General features: G+C 36.2%; 1 protein-coding gene across 1 annotated transcript in view; it reads left to right on the forward strand.

Moving 5' to 3' along the window:
• gab2 (GRB2-associated binding protein 2) overlaps positions 1 to 12,940 on the forward strand; it is a 67,230-nt gene that overhangs the window by 31,403 nt on the left and 22,887 nt on the right. The window contains exon 2 of the mRNA XM_077207021.1: positions 1,401 to 1,704. Coding sequence (XP_077063136.1) covers positions 1,401 to 1,704 — 304 coding nt within the window. The remainder of the gene's footprint in view (positions 1 to 1,400; positions 1,705 to 12,940) is intronic.

A 12,940-nucleotide genomic window follows, 5' to 3' on the forward strand; every position in this document is an offset into this window, starting at 1 on the left:
CCTACATTATCGGGACAAAAGTCCCCACAAAGATGACAAAATCCGTAATACTTGTCCTTATGTGGACATTTTTTGGTTCACATGAGAAAACAGCTTATAAATCATACTACTAAGTGATGTTTTTTGAATATGTAAAAATGAAGACAGTTTTCTGTGATGGGTAGGTTTGAGGGTCGTGTTAGTCTAAGGGGATAGAATATACAGTTTGTACAGTATAAAAACCATTATGTATATGGAAAGTCAGCCTAAAACACAACGTGTGAGTGTGTGTTTGTCTCCCCCTCAAAGCTCGATCTGAGGAGCAGGAAACTGTGTGGGAGTAGCACCTGTCTCAAATAAGCCACTCTCTCTCTCACACACACACACACACACACACACACACACACACACACACACACACACACACACACACACACACACACACACACACACACACACACACACACACACACACGCACACACGCACACACGCACACACACACATACAAACATACAAATGGAACACACACCCACAGAAACACTTACAGCCCAATCTTGGTTTTGATCAGTGAAAACTAAGCACAAACTGAAAACTTTAACTGTTCTTTTTAAGGAGAATTCACTTCAGCTTCATATTTTGAACAGTAGTTCAATATTTCTGTATTATTACTGAAATTAACAGTACAATGAGACAAGAAATTGCAATGTACTAAAATGAAAAAATAAAACAAACGGATAAAACAAAATAATAAAAATAGATACCTGTAAGCATTTTGTCACTAAAAGTGAAATGCTGTGCCTATATCTTAGTTCTGATTTTTATGCCACAATTATATTATTCACAGGAATATTTCAAATGAATTCACTCACTATTATGAAACTGAAACAATGCTTTAAGCTGTTTTTAAAACATTGTTTTAAAATCATAATACTGTTGTTGTATATAACGTAGACTATATTAAATAATGACAATATTTCTGTAAACTGTTATTATATTGTATACAATTATTATACATATTATTATCATTTATTATAATGATATACACTCAAGTTTGGGGTCAGTAAGAAATTAATAATTTTATTCAGCATCTTTAATTTGATTAAATGTGGGAGTAAAGACATATAATGTATACATTTTTTCAAAAGAAATATGAAGCAGCACAGCTGTTTTCAACATTGATATAATAATAAATGTTTTTTGAGCAGCAAATCATCATATTAGAATGATTTCTAGAAGGATCATGTGACACTGAAGACTGGAGTAATGATGCTGAAAATTCAACAGCATAGGAATAAATGACATTGTAAAAAATATTCAAATAGAAAACAGTTTAAACTGTAATAACATTTTACAATACGTCTGTTTTTATTACTGTTTAAATTTGACCACGAACATGATTAAATCCTTCTTGTCTCTATAGGCCTGGAAGAAGCGCTGGTTTATCCTGCGGAGCGGGCGCATGAGTGGAGACCCGGATGTTCTCGAGTACTACAAGAGTGACCATGCCAAAAAGCCCATCCGCATCATCGACCTGCACTGCTGCGAGCAGGTGGACGCGGGACTCACCTTCAAACGCAAAGAGTTCCAGGACAGCTTTGTGTTCGACATCAAGACGGCCGAGAGGACCTTCTACCTGGTGGCAGAAACGGAGGAGGAGATGACCCGCTGGGTCCGCTCGATCTGCCAACTGTGCGGATTCAACCAGTCAGAGGACAATCATCACGGTAGGAGAATCATAGCAATTTTAGCTTTCGGGATCAACACTTGATCAATACAGCTCATGTATCTGTGTTCACCTATAGGCAATGTTACCGTAGTCTATTCATGCCATTATCTGTGTGGTTTTACTGTAACAGTGCTCTCATCTGGAGCCATGTGCTATATTGTTTTCCTCTGAGCTGATGATACGACATAGAATACAATCACAAGTAACCTGATACCATTTCTTATTGCTTTCCTCCCCCCCCACCACCTCTTTTCTCTGTCATTTGAGAAAGTTGGGATGGACCGGCCCTGCCAAATGGAAGCAGTGTCTGAAAGGTTTATTGATTTTTTTCCCCTTATGTTAAAGAATAGGGAGTGAACGCTGCCCATCAATGCAGGAACAGAGCTAGTGTTTATTCTAGAGACCGTTGTTTTTGACATAAAGAGGACTCTGTTTTTGTGATCTGGCTGCTTGTGTATTACAGTCAGTGGATTACAGTACACTTTTAATTTACAATAAAAGACTGAACTGCAAATTACAATGTATACAGTGTGAATGTATATTCTAGAGACAGTTAAATGCTGTTTGTTTTTATTGTAAAGAGGACTTTGTGTTTTTTTGTTAGACAGATAGATGGATAGATAGATGGATAGAAAGATAGAAAGATAGAAAGATGGATGGATGGATGGATGGATGGATAGATAGATAGATAGATAGATAGATAGATAGATAGATAGATAGATAGATAGATTTTGTGTTCTTGCTGCTTGTGTATTACAGTCAGTGGATTACAGTACACTTTTAATTTACAATAAAAGACAGAACTGTAAATTACAAATTATGTATACAGTATGAATGTATATTCTAGAGATAGTTAAGTGCTGTTTGTTTTTATTGTAAAGAGGTTGTTTTTTTTGTTTTTGATAGATAGATGGATGGATGGAGGGATGGATGGATGGAGGGATATTAAAGTCTTTAACAAAATATTTTTAATTTGCTTGTGTATTATAGTCAGTTCTGGTGTAGTTTATATCACTATCAAAATGTGTCTGTTCAAATAAAAGACAGAATTGTACAATTGGACAATTATTAGAAAAAATTATATATTAATAAAATAATATATTAATGAATAATTACTATATATATATATATATAAAACATTTAAATAAAGTTGCCAAACAACGTAGTAATAAACAAAACTTTGTATAATACCCCAGAAGATTTTTCAGTTTCCAAGGAATGCACATTCTGACAAATCTTAATGCACTGTAACTTTGGATGGCGTCTACAAAATGAATAAATGTAAACATAATTGAGAACTCCATTCATACAGGAATATTGTGTTTTTCTTTCTTTGGTTCACCAGCTCAGTCGTTTACATCATGGATGTACTGTAAAGCATAGTTCCTTTTCGTGGGAACTATGTCTCGTCAGAGGAGTTTCCAACGAATTGGGATCCCAATTCTTTTGAAACTCCTCCGACGAGACATAGGAGTTCCCACGAAAGGGAATGAGGGTTACATACGTAACCGAGACGATTTCTTACTGATCCCGTGCGGTGCATACAGTTTTTAACTATCCTGTTTTCCCCAAGATATTAAATAATGTTTTCCATTCTTTTGCTACACTCTTTGCACAATTAAAGGTGCAGTGTGTGATTTTTAGCGACATCTAGCGGTTCGGCTGCGAGTTTCACTGAGGGCTCAGCCCACCACTCACCCCTCCCTTTCGAAGAAGCTACGGTGCCTGAAACTGGACAAACTTATCGTCGTCTGAGACAGCAGAGAATAGCCAGAGTAAACCAAGAGTGTGTACCACAGTCCATTATAAACCACATCATGGATAAAGTTTACAAAGCCATAGTCAGGTGAGGATCAAGGGTCTTAATACATAATATAATAATAGTAATTAGTTGATTGTCTCACAAACGTAACCAGCACATTTCCCCCCACATAGCAAACCCATAATACAGCGAGGGAGAAGAACCACATGAAACTATGCAACTATATATTGTTTCTAACAGGAAAGTAAACGTTTAGCTGGCTCAATATGAGCTGTTACTGTGGCTGAGCTGGTTAAAGCGTAAAGCCTTGTTTAAACTCGACGCGTCCGCATGAGCCCAAAGGTGCGTGCGGCAAAAATGGCATGATTGTGCAGCGCACGCGCCTCCTCATCTCCTAGACACCATTTACTACACACTTTTTTTCTCTGATTTTTTCTCTGATTTAGGCTTTTTTTCTCTGATTTTGGAAACTCGATCGACTTAAAATGCTTCCAAGATCGACGGGTTGGTGATTCCTGTAACGTTACTGTTTTATGGTCAATGACAAGAGTGCTAATCAGCTGTCTCACGAACGTAACCAGCACATTTATCCCCACATAGCAAAGCCATAACACAGCGAGGGAGAAGAATTAAGTTACATGAAACAATCCAACTACATATTTTACACCACTGACAAGGGAAAAGTCACTACTCACGGTGTTTATGGCTAGCTTCTAGCTTTCTGCGGCTTCTCTTTCAAGGAAGTGACGAAACACGCTCTGTAACGCTGTTTGTTCGCTGTCGGCTACGGTAGAAACATGACGTCACAATATGTCGACCTTCATAGAAGGGGATTCCCGCGGTTATGTAGATATAAATGTCTCATTCTAAGGTAATAAAAACATTACGGTTTATTAAGTAAGTTCTTTATACACCACTGAACACATAGTTATGGATTTCATATTGCATTTCTGTTAATAGATACCCAAATTTTTTACACATTGCACCTTTAAAGGAATATTTCACCCTAAAAATGAATATCTGGTCATCATATTGATTGCAATCTCACCGGGTTTGAAGTCAATGATGAGGTCAGTTTCTCATCCAGTTATGACGAGATGCCAATATTTATAGATGTTAATATTTATATCTGGGTGAATGCTTCCTTTAATAGGTTCTTTCTCATAAAGCCTTGTGTATTTCTGATGTGAAACTGAATGTGTGCTGTAATGCAAATCCAGAAGTATCCAGCTTATATCAAGTTATTATCAATACCCGTTTATTATTAATTAATAGTGTGATATTTGGGGCCATTCTGCACCCAATGAACTTTTTGGTATAAAGTAAAAGCAAACCAAGATGCCAAAATGTTGGTGTTTGTGATGTTATTTTTTAACAATGGGAATAATCATAGAAAAGTCATTGAAGTGTGTTGGTAAAAAGGTGTGGGAATATACACAATTATGACTTAAATGATGTCATCTTTATTATCTAGGGCAGTTTCTCTGATAGAACAGCCTGTTCTCTCTCTGCATTGTGTTTTAAAACAGATTCTCCCTTGAATTAATTTCACACAGATTTGTATTATTCATGTCTGATGGTTGATACATGGTCTTAAGGGGGTGTACATTAACTGCAGCTAGTGTCCTAGATGTCATTGTATTATTTGCTCCATGTTTTCTTGTTAAAACGATCAGTTTCCACCCACTGAGGTGTGTACATTTTCACTCGATGAGCAATAGAGGTCGATGGTCTTGGTAATGAGAAAGTCATGCATGGTTTTTGGCAGTCACTGTCCAAAGCATGAGAACCTTATCTGACCTTTTTCAACAGGCCAGCCAGCAGCACTTGACTTGTGGATCACACGAAAACAAATACACCCTCACACTTTTTGTAAAAGAAAATAATAATTATAAATTTTTGTATAGTTCAATTTTAATATGTTAAAATTGTTTTACATTATATTTACTTTTTAACATGTAATTATATGTATATATATATATATATATATATATATATATATATATATATATATATATATAATTTCATACTTTTGAGTTTTTATTTTTTTATTTTAAGAAATGGAAATCTAAAAATATAGAGATTAAAGATTAAGTTATTAGATATAAAGTTAAAAAACTTTAAAATGACAAGAAAAAATATAAAAAAAAATTACTAGTACTAATATAAAAATAATATAAAATCATTTAAAGTCCACGTGAACCGCAAGTTGCAACCGACTTTACAACAACTTTACAGTGATGTAATTGTGATGTATTTCCAAGTGAAACGGAATATTGAATAGAGGACGGGGTGTGTATTATCTTGCGCGGATTAATTGTTCATTACAAGACTAGTAATGTGCGCTAACAAAGTAAATGGAGTCAATTTTGATTTCATGACGACCTTTGTCACATAACAACCATTAACACCCAGTTTTACAAACACACACATTTTTGGCCATAGATCTATAGGTGAAAACTGCAGCCGCTTATGACCTTCTGTGCTCTTACACACACATACACACACACTGTGTCCAGTGATGTGCTCACATCCACTTACTCACTTAAATGGTAAAGGCTGATTTGAAACAGAACCATTTTTTTATGAGATGCAGCCACAGTCTCTTAGAGAATAAAACACACACCGCAACTGCAATGTAAATCAGAGCGGCTCTCCTCCCCTCCCCTGATAAATGCTGCGCCCGACCTCTCTTTTCCCCAAGCAAGTATCAAGTTGTCAGCTGCGCTGTGAGCATGAAAAATGGGAGAGCCAAGTTTGCCTCAGAGGTAGTTAGCATTGATAGTCGGCCCGCAGCGCATTGTGTCTGTTTGCCGGAGCTTTGGGGACTTGTCTTGCTCGTGTGGTGCTTCAAGGGGATGAAACAAAAGTGTGTCAAGTGCAAATAGACTATTTGTTTCTGTATGTGTGTAACTGATCGTTGAAATGTGTATTAAGCATAGCTAATTTCATGTCACATGACTGAACTGTCACATGACAGCCATGACTAGATAAAATGGAAATCAAATGAAAATGTGGCTTTCAGTAGGTCAACTTATCTACAGTAGATCTATCTCTATTTATATATTTATATATACAGTATATATACACTTTTATTCAACAAGGATTCATTAAATTGATCGAAAGTGACAGTAAAGACATTTACAATGTTATAAATGTTCCTATTTCAAAAGGACAGCATTTATTTGTTTTTGTAAGCATACAAAATAAACTTACTGTAGTTTTTTGCTTGTTGTAAGTAATGTTGCATCTTTACCATAACAATGTAGTTAAAATTGTATTTATTAAAACCAGTATTTCTCCTTGAGTTTTAAGCATTTTCACATTTATTACAAAATAATACCTCTAAGAATGCTGTTACAAATTTCTGATCTATTTTATTCGTGAACTGATGTTCTGCTGTCCTTTTTAATAGTCAACTTATTTTAAGATGATCAGTCATCAAAGCTCAGTAAACACTGCAGGTGTCATGATGGTCAGAGACACTCAAGGAGATGCACCTTTAATTTCACTGATTTCTCACTAAAAAAACACTCAGATACTGTTTTCAGTCATATCAGGTTTGATTTTGACGTGACATAAAGCGGTGATATCTAAGTGGGTTAATTTTTTACTTGCGTTTTAATTAGTCTTCCCATTAACTATTATTTAACGAATCTAAGGATCCAGAACACCCCAGAAAAACAAGAGGCGGGATTTGTAGCATGAAGAGCCAATCATAGGGTGATAGAGGCACTGCCTCCTATCACATGACTTTTACCCATTTATTCTCTAATACCCCCCATCAAACCAAACCCACGGCACACCCTAGAACTTTTTAATGGCATTTTTCAAAATATTGGAGGGGGTCTTGTGTACTTTGGATTATTTTCTCTTCCGAATTTTTGAGGAGGCACTGCCTCCCTTGCCTCCTCTAAGGAAAAGCCCGTGGGAGTGTAAAACATATAGCTAGACATCTTTAGAGAAACATTATACAGTGCATGCAAAGAATGTACGCATGAAAGCTCGAGTGAGTTTCTTATTTCATATCATAAATCCATCTACAATACATATTCACATTGTAAAAGTCTTTTTTCAATATCCTCACTCCTCTGTGTCCGTGTGAGTTTCCACAGAATTTCAGGTCCAACAGATTGACTGGTGTCGTCAGTATAGTTTCTGGCCACTGGAGAATGGACATCTGTTCTCCTCATGGCACTGCAACACTCACTGATTTTTAGATGCATTTTGGTTTTCCGTTTATATAGTGTTCTGCAGGGATGATGTATTTTTGTAGGCCAAAACCCAGAAACGATAGCATTTTAGCACTTCCGGTTCCATTGTATTTAAATCAATAGGCTTTTTGAGACGGTTTTTGGTTAAATGCCTGAAATAAGGTCTTTGGAGAACACAAGATAAAGATATTTTCACGTTTTATTCTGACATAAACAACATACCCCCTAAAGCTTTTACTTGTCTTTACAAGTGGTTAAATGGGACTAGCCCAGAGGTTGTTTGGGACATTAAACTACATTAAACAGTTAAAGTTATAGTCCGCTTTTACAGCCTCATTGTGTTTATAATCATGCTCTTGCAAACTATTATAACTCAAACTTTCAGGGAAAATGTTTATTAAATAAAGACTAAAAGAGTTGTTGAATTTTTAATGGTGGTGACGTTGAAGTCATGCTTTAGTTAGTTGCCTACATTCAGCTTTTTACTTCTGGTGGATGTATTTAGGCTTCATAATTCATAAAAGTCGTGTTCATTTGTTGATATTATCATGATGAACAAAACATGTAAGAATCAAACGTTTAGGTTTGATTTTCTGCAATAATCCAAAAGCCAATGGAACATTTTTTATTGTCTTTTTGTTGAGGGAACTGGGGTGATGCTGACTTATGGGTTGACCTACAAAAAAACATAATCTCAGCAGCACTGTATACTGTAAGTGTCCCAGCTGGTCTCTGTTGTAGCTGAACAGCGGGAGATCTTTGAACTTGTTCTTACCAGTCTCATCCATGCCAACTATGGATGGTGTAGGTGGTACAGCAGACATTGGTGGATTTTTGAGCTCTTTTTAAGGATGACTTTATTGATTTGATCTTCGATTAAAACGACCTTTTAAACGACCTCCATTTTAACTTGTGATGGTGCCAGTTTTGGGAATGGCGTTAAAGCGTTAGTCCTGTAAGCTCTTCAAATGGTCCTTTATTGGCATTTGTGGTTGTTATATGGAGATGGTTTGGGCATGTTTTTTGCAAATGACTTACCTTGTGCACTCCAAATTCACTTACATTAGAACGAGATTAAGAATAAATTCATGTGCGTTTGTGCATGTTGTTAATTAGGCAGAGATTTTTCGTGAGAAGTTCTCCTGTGTGTACAAATATGAAATAGTCCATGCAATTATTATTGAATGAAGCCCAATGTCTACTGAAGTGAAACAAAAGATGCATCTAAGAAAAAATAGTAAAATTTGATACTTTAACTTTAGACCATCACTACTGGCCAACTGTCATATGCACGGTTATGAGAGGGTCGAGTTTATGCATTGTTATGCTTGTGCGAGAAGTGACGATGCACAGTGTTTCCCCATCACTTCTCACGTAAGCTTCACAATACATACAACACACTTACATTTACGTCAAATGTAACCTTGATCGTCTTGTGAAAGTGCGTTCAACAGTTGACTAAAGTAATGGTTCAACGTTAAATTAAAAAATATAGTTTTTTCTTGCACATCTGTGACCAAAATGTTTCCTTTCTCTATTTTTCGACCACACCGATCTGTAACGCCCACTTTTCACGATCGAATCGGTTCCCAATGTATGAAATTAAGTCCCATTTTTTTCCCATTAAATAACCTGTTTCACACATAAACACATCAGATCATGCTAGTACAGTTTTTTAGGACAGCGTTTGACTTTAATGCTACATAGGGATACACCGATACCAGGTTTTCCAGAACTAGACTAATACTGATACTGATTTTTGGTACTCGCCGGCATCGCCGCCAATACCGATCCCTATATTTTCATTGTATTTGTAATTTTTTAATATTTTGGGTAGAGAAACCAAAAAAATTATTCATATTCATTGGTTTAATTTGTTTAGCAAACATATATTTCCTTCAGTTATTGTACTGGAATGTGTTGTTCGAGCTTCTGTTACTTTCACTTTTCATTCTATTGCTCTATCTTAAAAGCGCAGTGCATATTTAAAACTGCTTCATCAGTTCAAGTGCAAGAAAACGTGAAAAATAATTCAATGCAGTTTTCAAAGTGCTCTCTGGGCGCGCGCTTCGGATGTTTGCGCACAGAAACTTCTTGTCCTCCCTACTTCATAGATATCCTTCTCTGATACATCCATTCTGATCTCTGTTTGCTCTGTTGTCGTGTTTCTTTGTCACAAGCACTGTACTGTATGGTTTTGGTTGTTGTTATCAGAGCATTTTAATGAGTTCGAGTTCATAAGCGCAGTATCAGGCCCAATAATACCGGTATATGGTATCGGTATCGATGCATCCCTAGTTGTAGACCTTACAGATAAATAATGTCATGCTTCAGGAATGTGCCTTCAGGCATCTTGCATAACTTTCTTTTTACTTTTTGTTTCATATACGTGTTCAAATGTTAAAAGGCCACTTTTGTAATTTAAAGTGTTGTTATGTCTGTCCCTGTTGCGTTTTATCAAGATATACCCACAAATTGAACATAAACAAAACTAGTTGATAGTCTGGGGTGAAAGAAAAAGTCTGCCTGACATGGAGAGGTGATTAAACATACAAAAACAAAAACAGTTTCCCCCTTTATTTATAGGAATTTTAATTCTAGCATTAAATCAAAGGGGGAAAAAAGAACAACAGTAACATTTCAATCCCTGTCCATTGGGAAGCTTTGGGGATTCCCTGGATGAGTAGGGTAGTAAGTTATTTTGTCTAGCAGAAGTTGTTTTTCACGCAGACACTGATGGTTGAGGTTGAGGACTGCAGTGCTGTGCCCTCTGCTTAGTCAAAACAATGATTCAGCGGCTAAGTGTGACGTGACTCTTATCTGTCTGCCCGAGTGTCTGCCTCCAGGTTTCTTTTTCTCAGTGTTTACTGAAGAGCTTCTGACTAATGTAGAGCCATACCCTCCCTGTGCTGACGCAAAGAATAGTATGTCTCTTTGTTCATGCGTTTCTGAACAAGCATGCGTGAGTGTAGGGTTGGGCGTTATGACAGTTGGGGGAGTGGGGTAAGATGTGCCACTTTTTACTTAAAGGGCTAGTTCACCCAAAAATGAAAACTCTGTCATGATTTACTCACCCTCGTGTCGTTCTAAACCTGAATGGTTTTTTTTATTCTGTGGAACATAAAATACAATATTTTGAAGAATGTTTCCGTTTTTGTCTATACACTTAAACTCAATAGGGTCCAAACATTGACTTTCATTGTATGGACAAAAAAAACCAAAAAAAACATTATTTATACCAAGATATAACATTTAATGTATAAGATACTTGTGAGCATATTTGTTACCGCATTAGTGTTTTCAAATTCATTTTACAGTATGTGTGTGGTTATGCATTTTGGAGACTACAGGTTATTTTGAGTTTGAGTGTTTGAGTGTTTGAGTGTGTGTGTGTGTGTGTGTGTGTGTGTGTGTGTGTGTGTGTGTGTGTGTGTGTGTGTGTGTGTGTGTGTGTGTGTGTGTGTGTGTGTGTGTGTGTGTGTGTGTGTGTGTGTGTGGAAGGCTGTCTGCTCCGGTGGGGGATGGTGCGGCAGCAGAAGGCTGTTATCGATGCTCTGATCTGTCTGTCAGGGTTTGGTTGGGGTGCATGGGGATGGGATGGCAAGCTGCTCATGGGACAAACACCAAGGTTAGACAAGGGCAACCCAGCCCAGTGCAGCATGAGGACGGCCCCTCCCAAATACACACACAAAATGCCCTTCAATCCTATCGATTTTTGTTGAAATAACGAGACGCCATGCTGCTTTGGGGTCAGATTGCTGATGCCACTCAGTTCTCTGCCGGGGACGGCTGCTCAGCATCCCAGAATCCCCATGCTCATCGCCATAGCAGCATACTTGAAGTCTGTTACCCGATCCAAGCCTGATGGGACCCGATAAACCTTTGGATTGCAGGGCCAGGTTTTCATGCCTCAGGTTGTAATTAATCAAAAATGATTACAATCAAATTGATATATTTGTTAATCATTTTATTTAACAAATAATTATAATAACAATAACAATATAATAAAGTTAGTAAAACTAATTTTTTTAAGGAATATCACACAATTTTTTTTAAATTTAGTTTTCTTTTTAACAGTAAACCTCTGTTGTGCAGCATTTTGTTTGCAAAAATATAAAATTAATTATATTTTAATGTGATTACATTTTAAAAGATTAATTAAATTGTTAATGTTTTATGCCTTAATTTGGTTATTTTTTATAATTTTGTATTAAATCATAAATCCAGTACAATTAAGGCAGACAAGAAAGAATTTCTGTCAAATTAAAACATTAATTTGTGTAACATTAATTAACATAGGGCCCTATTTTTGTACAAATTTTAATACATAATTAAATTATTAAAGTTTTATGTATTCAATTGACTAGACATGCTTTTTGATTATTAACAATTAATGAAACAGTTAAAATGTAATTAAGAAAAAATTTAAACCGGATTTTATAGGGCCCTAAAATGTTATTTTTAAAAACTTTTAATAAGTTGTTGTTAAATTAAATGTTTAATTATTCTACTTAGACTTTTTTATATATAAATAATTTAATCCTTAAATCCAAAATCCGTTAAATAGGGGGTTGGTGGAAACAGATTTTGAGGGGGGAAAATGGGGGGGAAATATGGTTTTCATAGGGCCCTATTTATAGATGATTCAGCATATTAAGATGAGGTAGGAGAAAGTATTCACATCGAAAAAGTACACACTTCATGTTTAATAGCCTTGTATACTTGCAGACCTCTACAGCATACATAGTTGGCCATGTTATAGTACAGTATAATTTTATAAGCATAAAAGCCAGTTGAAAAATCACCACATTATATGAAACTGAGTAATTGGCTGCATCCAAATAAGCCTACTTCCCTACTATATAGTAGGCGAAATCAGTATGAGAAAATAGTCTGTTTTAATTAAAAGCATTCATAAAACAATAAGAGAAAAAAAAACCTGATGGCCTACTTTACTACAAGCTTGTGAGGTGCACATCCACTGGACACTTTACTATCCCATGAGGCCACAGAAGAGGAGCTGTGATAGGCTGGGAAGGAACACAACTGACAACGTAGGTCGCAAGATAATGACAACATGACTGATGCAGTACGTCCGGATTACATTTATACTACATACATTCATACTATAAAGTATACTTTTTTAGCGGTCGTGAAGTATGCACAAAAGAAATAACTACTCAGAGATTATACAATTTCAGACCAAGCAATTGGGACGTTTTTCAACTTTGTAAAGTAGGTAGGTCTTCATAGAGCCT

Source organism: Siphateles boraxobius, unplaced genomic scaffold, assembly GCF_051911475.1.
Source record: "Siphateles boraxobius isolate OS27281-9 unplaced genomic scaffold, OSU_SipBor_1 6, whole genome shotgun sequence".
Lineage (NCBI taxonomy): Eukaryota > Metazoa > Chordata > Actinopteri > Cypriniformes > Leuciscidae > Siphateles > Siphateles boraxobius.